Source organism: Caretta caretta, chromosome 17, assembly GCF_965140235.1.
Source record: "Caretta caretta isolate rCarCar2 chromosome 17, rCarCar1.hap1, whole genome shotgun sequence".
Taxonomy (NCBI): Eukaryota; Metazoa; Chordata; order Testudines; family Cheloniidae; genus Caretta; species Caretta caretta.
This window is the reverse complement of record NC_134222.1, coordinates 13292538-13307700: the sequence shown is the minus strand read 5'-3', so window position 1 is coordinate 13307700 and position 15163 is coordinate 13292538. Positions and strand designations below refer to the sequence as shown.

The 15163-nt window shown below is 43.8% G+C and overlaps 1 protein-coding gene across 3 annotated transcripts; it reads left to right on the top strand.

Moving 5' to 3' along the window:
• The first annotated feature begins 1710 nt into the window (after positions 1 to 1710).
• On the top strand, positions 1711 to 11930 carry SUMF2 (sulfatase modifying factor 2). 3 transcript variants are annotated; one of them, XM_048823755.2, is made up of 9 exons: positions 1714 to 1873; positions 3425 to 3578; positions 4634 to 4748; positions 5655 to 5699; positions 6827 to 6977; positions 9341 to 9396; positions 9974 to 10058; positions 10676 to 10841; positions 11717 to 11930. In XM_048823755.2, exons 1-9 carry the CDS (start codon positions 1789 to 1791, stop codon positions 11811 to 11813), a joined length of 954 nt encoding a protein of 317 aa, XP_048679712.2. In that variant the 5' UTR covers positions 1714 to 1788; the 3' UTR covers positions 11814 to 11930. The 3 variants fall into 3 exon arrangements, with proteins under 3 accessions (XP_048679715.2, XP_048679712.2, XP_048679713.2); XM_048823756.2 differs by having other exon boundaries at positions 1761 to 1873; positions 3337 to 3578; XM_048823758.2 differs by lacking the exons at positions 6827 to 6977; positions 9341 to 9396 and having other exon boundaries at positions 1711 to 1873.
• The last annotated feature ends 3233 nt before the right edge of the window (positions 11931 to 15163 follow it).

Sequence of the window (15163 nt, the reverse complement as noted above, 5' to 3'; positions counted from 1 at the left end):
GAGTCTCCATAGGATTTGTGAAGAATACCTTTTAGTTGTCTGGGAGGCAATATGTTTTAATGTGTAGGACACTGCACTGGGTGAGTGTCAGTCTGGATTCTTTTCCTAGCTATGCGACTGATTTACGGCCGTTAATGTCAGCTCTATGCATCAGTTTCCCTGTCTACAAAGTGTGTGGGGCGGGGGTAAACAACACCTTCATTTGTAAAGTGATATGAGATCTATAGGTGGAAAGCTGTGCATATTTATAGGCATAATTCTTATAATTTAATTAGCAATGTATAATGGTGATCTACAATCCAGGGTGTTTTTAAAATAGTCCACAAACCTGCTGGCAAGTTCCTAGAGTGTTTGGGTTTTATTTTATTGGCAGAATCTGATAACTCAGATGCGAATTCACCTATGACACAAGCTGCTTGAGCAGCAGCTTGAGGAGTTTAGGGGGAGGGATGGACAGGAACTCTTTGACAAACCTTGAACTAGACCCAGCTGCAATGCCATCAAAACTTCAAGTATGGGATCAACTGGTTGAGATCTGGCCTGATATCACTGTGGGTAATGTAGATTCTTACTTCAGTTGCCTGCCTGTTCTGTTTTCCACATTACAGAACTTCTAGCTTCAGTCTTGCATGCCTTTTGTTGTAATGGTAATCAAGAAATGTTTAACTTCTTTCAACTCTAGCCGTGCTTACTAATTTATCCTGTTACATTTGGTTTTTTGTGAATATGGGCATTGGTCTGATGATTCCTTGCGCATTATCCCCCACCATGGAGCTTGGGTGAACAAGGAATACAGTATGAGGCCTACTGAGTAAAAGCAAAATCCTGAAACAATATCTTGTAACACTAGTCATACGTCACTACCTGAAGAATCAGTCTTTGGAGAGTTGAGTTAAAAAGCAAGCCTCTGTACTTGTGTATGGAAGAGCTCATAAAGAGTCTCTAAAACTGCAAAATTTCTTCTGCAGAAAATCTCAATATCTCAGTAAGAGTAGGTTCAAGAATTGAAATGCTGTGTCCTCTTGACTGAGCAGGTAGGGTAGCTAGTGCTTTCCCCATTTAAAGGGACGCAATATAAAAGCTAGTCACTTTCCAAAAAAAAAAAAGGAAAAAACCGTTCCAGGATCTACACCATCTGTAGGATGGTCTGCGTCTATGGGAGCCTACAGTCCCCTCCCCTCCCTCATGTTTTAAAAATCAAAACACCTTTCATTTGTCATGGTAATGAAAACCCATGCAAAGCAGACCAAGTGCATACCTCCCCCATAAAAAGCACAAAAATGATCGTGTGAAAAGTGTCAAGTGCCCAAAATCGGTTTGGATTTTAGGCTTGCTTTTGGGGGGAGAAGGGTAAGATATTTTCCCCTCTTTAAATGAGAGGGATCCTAGGTATTCTGGGTAACAATTTTAAGGAAAACGCTTCAGTGAAAAGTGATTGGCTTTTGCCTCTTGAACACCAAATGGCTTGTGCACTAATTTAATGCACCGTCAGGAGCGATCCTGCACGGGCTGGGTTTTGGTTATGGCTTAAATATGACTTAATTTCCACACCGACTCCATATACGCAGAAGCCAGCTTCTCTGCTGCCGCTTGTGCACATACTCCTCCCCTTTCATCACCCCCCGGCTTTCGTTTCCATGCAGGGGGAGGCGGGGACTCGGGCCGGGAAGATCTTTGACTGGCCTCCCTTCTAGCCGGAGATCCCGGAAGCATTTCAGCCCAGTACCCAGCCTTTCTGCGTCACAGGCAGCCTTTCCACCTCCTCTTCTAATTCATCTCCTGTCCCCGATGCTACCCTGCTCCTCTGCTGGGAGAGTGCAGCTGGCTCTCCTGTTAGGCACCTGTGTGTTAGGGAGCAGCTCCAGTCTGCAAGGTGAGTTCATGTGTCCAAAGCATGCCTTGCTCCACCTTTCCGTTCCACCTCCTTTACCCTTTACACTCTTTCATTGCAGCAGAGCTTAATAAGTGGTGCCTGCCCCCACTTAATGACTTTTTCCCCTTCTGTCAGGGGCTGCATTAACCGGAACTCATTTCAAGGAAGTGTCTTCCCTGACTCTCACCACCCTAAATCCTTCTCCCGGAACAGAGACTTGAAGTACTGCCTTAAAATGAATCCTTAACTGCCTGAAAACAAGGAAGAAAGGGCCCATCTGTTCCCTTTTAAATAGATTTGAAGGAACCAGTATCAAACTCTTAAACTTATTCCAGCAGTTAGGTGAAATGAGCAATGTAAAAAGAGACCAGCACCCCCACCTCCAAACTTTGGAAAAGTTAGCTGGGAGATCCATCCCTTCACTGACTCTAAAGTGCAAGCTTAAGACAGAATCCTCCTGGATACCCCACAAAGTTCAGCTCTAGATCTGATGTTTGTGATGCTGGGGAGGCTAGGGGAATTCCCTTCCTACTCATCTTCCCTTCTTCGCACCCCCATGCCCAAATTTGTTTCCTAGCTGTAAAGGTCTGGTAACTTCCCCACTCCGATGTATTTTTCTCTTCTCTTTCTTTCTGAAGGTTTGCAGAGTCATTTCTAAATATGTTAACGCAGTATTTAATCCTGGGCCTGCCCATCTCTGGAGGGGCTACTCCTTTCAGAGTTTCCCTCGTGAATCCCTGGGTCATTTGATGCAGCTGAAAAGTGACAGACCTTGAATACTTTCAAAGGAGATTCCTCTGGTGGCCTGAAATCCTGCATGTAAAAACTGATGAGCGAGACTAGATGCCAGGAGTGAATACTCAAAGCAATACCCAGGAATGCTGCTCTTTATAAATTGCCATCAAACCACCACTGAGTCTAATCTAAAGCAACAGATTGAGCTGCAGTTGTCCTCAGTGAACCCTTCATAGTGTAGATTCTGTAACGGTTCCTTCACAATAAAACCTCTGTGCATTTACAAAACTTTCATAGGGCAGATCCAGGCTGTGTGGGCTGGGGGTGTTTTGTGCTGCTAGTCTGATTCCTTTATGTGGTTAATCTGTTGCCATGCAGAGGAGCTGTCTTTCAGATATCAGTATCTTCAGCAGCAGTGGTCCTGTAGCATATTAAGAGATTCCTAACTCTGCTGCTTATCCCCTGTGACCTAGAGTGAGTCACTTAGCCTCTCTGCCTCAGTTACTCCAGCTGTAAAATTGAGATAACAATACTTCCTTGTTTTCCTCCTAGGAGAGTAGAGAGAATGAGTGAATGGACTAAATTTTTCTCGGGGATAATTTCATTGATTTCCATGGAGTTACACCAGGAATAAGCTCAGTGTACTCTGTGCAAAGGACTTTCAAGATATAAAGCACTGTCTAGATGCTAGGTATAATTATCAACTTTCTATTCTCCTCCTTCCCCAGCATGCAGACATACCTCTAGCGAAGAATGTACGCACTCCAAGATTTTGTTACTAATTAATGTTATATTGGATCACAACATCTCTCATAGTTTTTGAAGATGATGGAAACATGGTACAACTGCCTGGCGGGAAGTTCCAAATGGGAGCAAATTCACCTGACGGTAAAAATGAAGGGCCTCTCCAGGAAGTGACAGTGAAGTCATTTGGTATTGACAAATATCCTGTCACCAACCGGGATTTCAGGTGAGGCCTACACTTAGCGTTTGCTTAGTTTGCAGAGACTGGATGGCGCAGGGTGGTGGAGACTTTCAGCTATATGCAGTTGGTCTGGGTAGTGACTGAAGCTATCTTTGCTGAGTTTACCTTTGTTGGCAGCCGCAGTAAAACGTCAGCAGCCCCCCATCAATTCTCCCAGCGCCTCCCACCCACCGGCAGCCCTGCCGATTAGCACCTCCCTTCCTGCACCTCCTGATGAGCTGTTTCGTGGTGTGCAGGAAGCTAGGGTGGGGAGGGGGGAGCAAGGGCATGGCAGGCTCAGGGAGGGGGTGGAGTGGGGGCAGGGCCTGTGGCAGAGCCAGGGGTCAAGCAGTGAGCACCTCTGGCACATTGGAAAGTTGGCACCTGTAGCTCCAGCCCCGGAGTCGGTGCCTGTACAAGGAGCCGCAGGTTGGCCACCCCTGCACTAGACTATGTATTGGAGGGACTATCCTGCATTGGTACAGAGATTATTCTGATATCTTAATGAGTCCTTTTTGGACGTGCCGAGAAGCTCATCTTGAGTCTCAGCTATTTTGGGAGGCGATAGAACACAGATTGGGCAGGGTTATTCACTGCCCTGGATAATTACATTTTGGGGACAGATTTGCAATAGGAGCAGTGGATTTAAGTGGTTGCATGTGGCTTTTGTTCAATGTGAATTTTTGCAAAGTGCACTCACAGCTTAGAATAGGAACTTCTAGTAACTCTGCTGCCTTGATTGGTTGGTTTTTTGGGTTGTTTTGTTTTAATAAATCTAAATAAAGAAACTCAATAAATTTTGTTTTTAAATATTAAAAAAAGTTCACATCAGTATAGCAGTTCCATTCAACCAATACGAACTGGGTCAGTTTCATCTCTAAACCTAACTCCATTGAGCTGATTGGATTTACGCCAGGGGCTCAAACTATAAATGGTGTGAATAGCTCTTGTAAATTACATTTACTTTTATCAACTTCTTATGCATGTGGATCATTAAATTTTGTGGTGTTAACCTTGTGGGATTGCTACCCAGAGACCTATATCTGACATGTTTACACCAGGGAGTTTGTTCGAGAAAAGAAATATAAAACTGAAGCAGAAGCCTTCGGCTGGAGCTTTGTCTTTGAGGATTTTGTATCCGAAGAGCTGAAAAAGAAAGTGACCCAAAAACTGGAGGTAAAGTGCATTTGGAGTGTGTAAAGTGACATGAACAATATGTTATGGGGTTGATGGTGAAAAGAGGGCTGTGGTGTTTGTCCTTGGAACTCAGAGTGGTGTCCGGATGGTGGAATAAATACAAGCAAATCCATTCCTGAAAAGTCTACTATTTATGTTGTGGCCTTATGTGAAGAAAGGAGACGTTAACTTCAACTCTAGCCAGGTGCCCAGAAAAAGGAATGCAAGCCTTTGGAAATCTTAGGCTCCACACCGCAGGGATTAGGAGGGAATTGGATTCCTCACTGGGGAGTTTTTCACTTTATTTCCTGACCGTGTTACCTTTATTTGTTTGTCTTGCTATAAACATTAACCCCTGAGGGAAAGACTTTGTTGATTGCAATGGGTATTTTTTTTTCTGCTGAATACTACCACCGGGTAACAACTGGTTTAATATTTTGGCTTTTTCTCTGCCTGGTTCTGCTCCCATTGAAACCAAGAGCAAAACTCCTGTTGACCCCAATAAGAGCAGGATTATGCCTTACCTGATTTAAGGCCCCAGTTTGCAGAGTGTACAGTAGGGTCTGCTAGGCGAGTATGGAGAGAGCAAGGCATCTCCTGATATTTATTCAACAGAATTGCAAACAGGGAAGCCTACATTTTTAAAGGAGTTTTGTAAATCTTGAATTTTCTTTTTAAAAGAAAGTACCTTTCTTTACCTTTAAAAGAAGTACCTTACTTATGAGCTTTATAGAAATGTCTTTAAAATGAACCAGCTGCTCATATCCAGCCACAGAATCTAACCATATCCAACTCAAAAACACTCCGCATGCTGTGAAATGGGTTAAGCACCAAGAGTCAAGGCTTGAGGACGATTCAATGGCAGGATTGTGTTTTAATCTGGTCTCTTTTTTTCCTTTTTCTTAGTCTGCCCCTTGGTGGTTGCCGATTGACAATGCATTTTGGCGACAGGTGAGCAGTCCAAAGGAGCGAATTGCAATCCCATAGGGCTTCAGAGACTGTCTGCTTATGGGCTGAACTTCAGAGGGGAGAAGAAATGGCATTAATTACAACGTTAGCAATTCCACTCACATAAAAGGAGGAAATTGAGAGTTAAGCGCAGAGACTCCTCTGTGATTTTCAGAGGAGTCTCCGGGAATTAGATGTTCAAATCTCCCACTGCAATTTACTAGGCTGTGGGTGCCTAATTCCCTTAGGCTCATTTGAAAATCCGTACCAGAATAACTAGCAAAAGGAGTGGTAATCAGAAGGGCTGATGACAAGCAGCTGAGGGCACTGGCTGCCCTCCCGGCTATGCACTGTTCTTGTCCGTTTTGTTTATATATTTAGGGGGCACTGTGATTGGAGGAGTTCTGTTAACTACCTGGAAGTGATCACAGGCCACAGTTGATCTGCAGACCTGTTTTAGATCATTGTCTAGGGGATAAACTCCACTACCAGCCAAGTCTTTTTAGCAGAGTAGATAGAACTGGTGTCTATGTGTTACGCAAGTCTCTGAGGGTATATCCTCCAGTCTTTAGTTAGATTGATTTCTGCCAAGTAGTCAAAGGCAAGGTGCCCTGTACCATGTAGAAAAAGATAAAAGGATGCATTTCCAAATCCTGCAGAAGTTCAGAGTATGATCTTTATACATTCATGTGAAGCAGGCTGGGCCAGTATTTCGACCATTAACCTGAGACCTAGGTTCAATTCCTTGCTCTGCCACAGACTGTCTTACTTAATATTTATCATTTGTACCCTCCCCGCCTTTCAGAAAGTTGTCTTGGGCTAATGAATGCTTTTGGTGTTAAAAAAAATATGTCCACAGATTTTTCTTGCCCCCGACCCCCCATAGATTTCAAAGGTGTAGCCACCTTAGCTGACAAGCCATTGAACGCCTGAAGTCCAAGATTCTTGTCTATTTCAGTACTTTACAGATAGGCAGAGCAAAGTGGGTGGTGGATGCTCATGGCAGCACATCATAGATGATGTGTCTAATTGTAGGCCTCCCAGACTCTGTACTGTTCCCTGTTGTTGGGTTTATTTTACATAAAGTTTTTATGGTTCAATGAAAACCTGTTAAATGAAATTCTCCTCAGCCAGCAGGTCCAGGATCTGGGATAAAAACCAAGCTGGACTACCCCGTGCTACACGTGAGCTGGAATGATGCACAGGCATACTGCAAGTGGAAAGGGAAGAGACTCCCTACTGAGGCAGAGTGGGAATTTGCTGCAAGGGGAGGACTAGAGAGTATGTAAGAAAAGCTCTTTGAGCTGATCTCTTTCAAACCAAACTAAGTCATCAAATAATTATAGTTGAGTCTATGGTGGGATGGCAGGGGACCAGACTCAAAGCTCTACCTTCCCTTCTGCTGGGGGGTTCTGGTCTCCGCAGGGAGATGTGGGTGGAAGTCAGATTAGATGATCTAATGGTCCTTTCTGGCCTTAAAACCCATGACTCTATGAAATTAGTTACATGAATACATTTTGGAGCCATCTCTCTGATTAAAGCTCTGGAGGCCAAATTCTCCTCTCAGTAATGAGAGCTGGGTCTGGCCCTTAATGTTCATGCTTTGCAGTGCATTCTGCCAGGAATAATGGGCTGTCCTGGAGTTGACTACAAAGATGTGCTTTGCCTGGGGGAGCTGGATAGCATTAGGTGTTCAGTTATGAGGCATGGCCCTGAGAAGTGAACTTGGCTTGATCCACTTACAATTGAGATATGAACATCAAAGCTTGTGGAACTCATTGCAACAGGACGTCATTACGGCCACAGGTGAAATCCTGGCCCCGTTGTAGTCAAACGGGAGTTTTGTCACTGACTTTGATGGAGCCAAGACTTTGTCCCAATAGTTTAGGAAGATTCACAGAGGGATTGGATGTTTATAGGGATAACAAGAATATCCAGAGTTATAACAGTTAATGCAAAATTTAAAAGAAGAGTGTAGGAAGGGATTACAAAATCTCATGCTGCAAGATTTAAACCAGCTTCTATTTGAGATTGAGATGTGACCTGCATGTGGGGCAGATTATCTCCCATCCGCCTGCGTGGAGTTTCTTGCATCTTCCTCTGGAGCGTCTGGTGCTGGCCACGGTCAGAGATGGGATACTGGACCAGGTGGACCCATGGGTTTGATCAAGTGTGTCAATGCCTGTGTTCCCACAGTTTTTTCGTAAGAGAAGAGACATTAGCTCTGACATCCAGGTCAAATACCAGCTCCAAATTAATGTCCATCCTAAAAACTCCCCCTGCATTTTCAATCAGGTACAATATTCCTCTTCACTTCACAGCAGTAAGAAGCTGGCAGTGTCCTACTCCAGAGGCAGCTGCATTTTAGTGGTGGATGAACTGATCCCCATGTGTAGTTCATGTTTGTAAATCACTATGCGCAGAAACTGTGATTATTTTTTCCCAAGGAGTCTATGGCAGCTAGGTGTTCAAATCTCCCATTGAAATTTAGTAGGCTCTAGGTGCCTAATTCCCTTAGGCTCCTTTGAAAATCCCCGCCAGAGTAACTGGCAAAAAGAGTGGTAATCAGAAGGGCTGATGACAAGCAGTTTAGGGCACTGACTGCCCTCCCAGCTATGCACTGTATCCTTTAGAGTCAATGTTTATTTTTAAAACCAATGTATGGTTTCCTTTTGAACATAAGAATGTTCATATTGGATCAGACCAATGATCCATCAAGCCCAGTATCCTGTCTTCTGACAGTGGCTGGTGCTAGATGCTTCAGAGGGAATGAACAGAACAGGGGAATTTATCAAGTGATCTTTCCCTGGTCATCTATCCCAGCTTGTTGCAGTCAGAGGTTTAGGGACACTCAAAGCATGGGGTTGTGTCCTGGACTGTCTTGGCTAATAGTCACTTCCTTATTACTTTCTCCACATTGGTCATGATTTTATAGACCTCTCTCATATCCCCCCTTAGTCGTCTCTTTTCTAAGATGAACACTCCATCTTTTTAACTTCTCCTCAGATGGAGGCTGTTCCACACCTCAACCTTTTTTTGTTCCCCTTCTTTGTACTTTCCAATTCTAATAGATCTTTTTTGAGATGAGGTGACCAAAATTGCATCACAGTCCTCAAGGTGTGAGCGTACCGTGGATTTATATAGTGGCACTATAATATTTTCCATCTTATCTATCCCTTTCCTGATGGTTCCTAATATTCTTTTAGCTTTTTTTGACTGGTGCTGTACCAGATGTTCTCTGAGAACTATCCACAATGACTTCAAGATCTTTCTTGTGCTATAACAGCTAATTTAGACTCGCATCATTTGTATGTATAGCTGGGATTATGTTTTCCGTATGCATCAGTTTGCATTTATCAACATTGAATTTCATTTGCCATTCTGTTGCCCAGTCTCACCCAGTTTTGTCTGATCCCTTTGTCACTCTTTGCAGTCAGCTTTGGACTTAACTATCTTGAGTAATTTTGTATTGTCTGCAAATTTTGCCATCTCATTGTTTATACCTTTTGCCAGATCGTTTATGCATATGTTGAACAGCACTGGTCCCTGTACATCAGTGAGAAAGGGTAAAGCTGACAGTTCCTACTGGTATCCTGGTTTGATCAGGAAGGAAATAATTGGTCCCGCCTCTTCTTTTTTGACAGGCAGAGTATATCCTTGGGGGAACAAATTTCAACCAAATCGTACAAATCTCTGGCAGGTAGGGTCTTAATACCATCATGTCTGTTACAGGTTGTCTTGATGGCTTATTGATGAAGAAAAATGTCCTAAAGTGACGTAAGGAAACATTTAGCTAGTAAATCATACTGACTTGTCTTCAAGATATTGAACATCAGCTGGTAGGGCTCCCAGGTCAGTTGTTAAATTTGCCACCATTTGACTCTCTTCCCTCCCCCTCCACTCCCAATCTCCAGGATTTAGAATTTAAAGGTAATATTTATCCATAAATATTTAATATTTATACAGAATATCCTTGCAAGGTGGCAATCTCACCCTGCTCTCTATGGCGGAAGTGGAATCCAGATTCCTCAACATTTGTGGCTGTTGAGGTTCAGAGTTTCACGAGGGAGGGATCTCCCTGTTTAGCACTTGGAATGGTTGAACTATTGTTTCCTCATACTGAAATATCTTCATGTTGTGTAATTTACGACTGTTAGACTGTTTCCATTATTTTAAGCATGAGGAGGTTCTGTAAAGCGCAAGCTCCTTTCTGTGCCATCCTGGGTGAGGTTTATTTGGGTTTTTTTTTCTTCGAGTAAAATCCTCTCTTCACACAGGGAATCTTCCCAAAGATTGATACGGCAGAAGATGGTTACCATGGTGTTTCCCCAGTGAACGCATTCTCTCCTCAGAACAACTATGGTATGGACTAGTAGGCACCTTTGCCCCAGTTTGCAAATGAATTCTTTTGTTAATTTCAATTTAGAAATAATAAAATAACGCCTTAAGATTGTAGCTGGACTTTAAAACCTAAACTGACATGGAGTTTCTTGGCATTTAAATATGTTGATGCTGGGCACATTGAGATTTCTGAATGCTGTTTAAATTGGCTGATGTTGACATGAGACATTTTAACACAACAGGCATGACATTGCCTGCAATGATTTATAATAATGATACTTGATGACTTTTTGTCCTTCAGTAATGCTTTTCAGCTGAGAATCTCAAAGCACTTTATTAATATTATCTAATTAAGCTTCACAATGTCCTTTTGAGGGTAAGCAAGCATTATTACCCCACTAAATAGATGGTCACAGCGAAGTTTGGTGATCTGCCCAAGGTCACAGTGAGTGTGTATTAGAGCTGGGAATAAAACCCAGAGCTTCTGATTCCTGGTCACCTGCTCTAGCCATTAGACCATGCTCTTCTGATGGCGTCTTAAACAACCCTCACTGCACCAAAGTGCTTCCAAAAGGGCTTTGTATTGACAGTGTATGTGTCCTCCTATGGATCCTAATTAAGCAATTTCTATATCTCAGGGCTCTATGACCTGTTAGGAAACACCTGGGAATGGACTGCATCAGAGTATCAACCTCATGGACCTGTATCAAGGCAGCGTGCCCAGAAAATGCACGTCCTGCGAGGTGCATCTTGGATTGACACAGTGGACGGATCGGCCAATCACAAAGCTCTTGTTACTACTAGGTAGGTTTACTTACTGCTGTGGCCAGGTGCTATTTTGCACCACATTGGGGGGCTTATAGTAACTTAACCTTCATTACATAGATTTATTTAAAACTTTTTGCTATTTAATAATTATTTACTTTTAACTAATGTGAAGACCACTTTATTATTATTTATTAATAATAAATCCCCAAACACTTCTCAAATTCTGTATGGACAGCAGCCAATCCTGGAATGAAGGCCAGATGCCAGCTAGTGTATAACACCCAATACAACAGTGTGAGAGGGAAGGGAAAATAACATAAGGATAGAAATTATAACAATGAAGTGTAATTAACAGTGGGAAATAATGTTCAACTGTTTTAAATCATACAGACAAACTCATTTTTGTCAGCGATTATGTAAATGACAATTTCTGAATAATTAAATTGCTTTGCCTTCCTTCTCCATATTAATTATTGTCAGAAGATCTCATTTAAAAAGCCCGGGGGAGGAACTGCATCACTCATCAGCCCCTTTGCAGCAATTCTGTACATCAAGTGGTAGATTTTCCCAAATGCTCTGCTCTCATTTAGACCCCTAATTTAAATGGCCAGATTTTTTTTTAATTAGCACAGTATGTTGATGGTTGAGTTATTTTGAAAATCTGGCCACTTACTTAGGTGCCTACATTGGAGCTGAGCTCTTCGAAAATGGCCCCATGTGTCAGTATCATTTTAGGATTGGCTGCCTTTCTGGAAGATTTGCTTTAGTCAAAGACAGGTTAGTGGGCTCAAAACAGGGATCACTATGGCCTGTGTCATTGAGGGGGTCAGATTAGAGGATCTAATGGTCCCTCCTGGCCTTAAAATCTATGACTGAATCGACATAGGAGGGGTGTTTTTGTCCTTTCCCAGGATGGGAAACACACCAGACTCTGCCTCAGATAACCTGGGTTTCCGCTGTGCTGCCCACATCCTGAGTCGGAAAACGGAGAGTAAAACAGAGCTGTGATGACATCACTTATTGGAATGGTCCTGAGATGTTTTCTCCCGTGGAGACGCCAGCGATTCCCTGCAGCTATGTTGGATCGAAGTTTGGCGAGTTTTAAAAATAAACATTTGCTACTAATGGTCAGTGTCAGAGTGGAGGGTGTAGACACTGAAGGTGGTTTTGTCCAGTTGTCTCAATTCTTTTTGACTTTTTAAGAAGATGCTGCTGCTCTCTTTTCAGCTAACTTCAGCCATCCATCCCCGTGGGCCCAGTCCTGCAAACACCTACACACGTGAGTAGTCTCAGGGACACGGATGCTGCTGCTCATGAGTCAACTCTTGCAGCCTTTGCTTAGGCTCTTACTTGCCTAAATTCCTTTTGGAAAAAACTGGGAGTTTTGCTTGAGTAAAGATTGCAGGACTTGGCTCTGTAGGAGTAAGAACTACTCATGTGAGCAAGGGTTGCACTTGTTCCTGCTGGTAACTGAGAAAGACAGGTGTAGGCTGAGCCAGAAATTCCTGAGTTCTAATCCCCGCTCTGACTCAGGGACACTTTAGGTTTGCTACACTACACTCTTCTCCACCCCCCCACCCCAATCCTCTGTGGCCGCAGCTCCACCTGTGCCACTGATGGCGGGAGTGCTAGTGTACATCAGCCACGGCTCTGAGCGCTGTTCCACAACACAGTGTCTAGAATCATGGAACTGTAGGGCTGGAAGGGACCTTGAGAGATCATCCCGTCCAGGCCACAGCACTGAGGCAGGCCCAAGTAAACTTAGACCATCCCTGACCGCTCTTTGTCCAACCTGTTCTTAAAAACTTCCTGTGATTCCACCCCCTCCGGTGGAAGCCTGTTCCAGAGCTTCACTGTTCTTAGAGTTAGAAAGTTGTATTTTCAGTAAATAACCTAAATGTCCCAGGCCCGTGCCAGTGACTAGCCTCCACAAACATTCCCATTCTTGCTATCATCACCCATGCTGCCGTGGTGGGAAATTTTAGGAAGCAAGTGCAATGTAGACACAGCCAAGGTGACCTGAGGCCAGTCTCTTGTGCCCAGATTATCCAAAATGCAGATGGGACCTAGTGGGATTTTCAAGAACACCCAGGCATCTGACGCCTGTTGATTTAAAATGGGAATTAAATCAAGCTCCCATTGGTTTAAAAGCACTAGGCACCTATCTCCATCTTTAAGTTGATAAATACCTCTGACAATCTGCCCCTTAACCTCAGCTCTACCTCAGTTTCCCCACCTCGAAAACGGGGATAATAAAACATACTTACCTCACAGGGTTATTGGGAGGACGAATTACTTATTGTCTGTAAAGCATTTGAATATAAATATAAATACAAAAGGGGATGAGCTAAAGGAGTTACACATCTAACTCCTATTGGCATCCAGTGGGAGTTGGGCACCTAAAGTCTTAGGCCCCTTTACAAATCCCAGCCTAATATGTTACTTGACAGAAAGAATACAACAGGCACTAGCTTACCAATGCCACGTCACACCAGCTAAGTAAAATGAAGCCTATTTATTGACTTGTAAACAGTTTACAAAACAGACATAAATAAACTGAAGCCCTTGACCATTTTGCCCAATGTGAGGTCTGTGTATTAGCCCTATATCTTTTAAAATGTCACCTAAATACACATGCAGTACACAGGTCACCATTAGCTGCAATGTGCATTTTCCGTCATTCAAAGGCTGTTTAAAAACTCAGCCTAAGTTGTAGATGCATAAAATGAATTGCTACTCTTCAGCATAGTGCATTAAAGTTTTGGAAACAAAACACCTGTCGCACTTAAGGCATCGTTTATAGCTTGACTGGTTATAACAGCGGTAACTAAGGCTGGCCGTGATAATGACATAATGGAATCTGTTGGCTAGGAAGAGTGCTATGTGAGATACTAGTCACCGGTCAGGATATGCCCTATCCCTGATAGAAAGGAAGGAGCCAATCGAGTCCCTTAAGATGAAGGCTCTGATTTCTGGTTTCACATGCAGGTGGCCTTTTGCCGTTTGGGGGATTTGGATGGGTCACTTTTTCCTACTGACACAAATTTGAGAGTGGTGGTTTTGTCACAACTTTCCCCCCTCACTCCCCCCCCACGGTTTGGTGGACAGGGAGAGAAGTTTTCCTCAGCTTGTATTAAAGGCTGAGTTATAAACTGCCAATTGTACTACAGCCCAGGGGGGAGGCTTTTTTTTTTTTAAATGTGAAAAATGTGTTAGCCCCAAAGCTAAATGAAGCGAGAGCTCAGTGGATAATACCTAGCTTTTATACAGCACTTTCTATCCGTGGATCTCAAAGCGCCTTACAAAGGAGGTCAGTATCATTAGCCTCATTTTACAGATGGTAAAACAGGCAGTGAACACTTGCCTTTGCAGTGGGGCACCCAAACCAGGCTACTCGTGCCCTGAAAGACTCGATTTTCGAAAGTGATACGGGATAAGCCCACCGTACTTAAGGCCCTGCCGGTGAAGGCTGGTCCCAGAAGCTTGGAAACATGGGTCTCTAATAGCAACAGCCACCTCGTAAAAACAAAGCTTGACCAGCTTTTTCATGTGGTTTTTAACCTCAAGCAATTGAACGTAACTGGTTAGTATTTTGTGAGTGTCCCATGGGTGGGGCTGCTTTCCACACCTCTGCCCCCTTTCCTCCTTGCCTCTAACCATTCAGCGGCCAATCTATCATCTTCACAGAACAGGTCATGCCTGCTACCAAACGAAAGCGAGGCTTTGAAACCTCAGGCTCGCCTGGGCCAGACACTGAGGCCCCAATCTGGCAAGCTGCTTCATAGGGGTGAGCCTCTGCGCCCACATGGAGGTCCCCTGACTGCGCTGGGGCAGGTGCAAAGGTCTGCCTAGGTGTAGCTTACAGGATCGAGGTCCTAGCTGTAAGCAGGAGGGCACCAGCAAGAGCAACATGAGCCTGATTATAGCAAATGGCAATAATAGAAAATATTGCCACCATGGCTGGAGAGGATTTCACACAGATGTGATGGTGCTCCTTTTGTTACCACAGCTCAGGGGAGCATGGCCCATCCTGCCAATGAAAGGGTGTGGTTCCTATAGGAGAAGCACTAAGTGTATTTTGTTGTTCTTGCATCCCCTATTGGTTCCCTCTGCAGTAGAGAGGGGACAGAGCTGCGATGTTCAGAGCTGGAGCTGTACCCGAATGCCACAGCTAGGATTTTACTTGGGCCCCCAACTCTATTCTTTTTCAAAAGCGCTCAGCTTGGGGACCAATTTTGTGCCTGCAATTCATTCCAGGCCAAAAAAAACCACAACATTCAGGTGGAATTAATGTGGGGCACACGTGCTGGCATTTAAGATGTTCACCTGCCTGATGCAGGTGAATTTACACACACAGT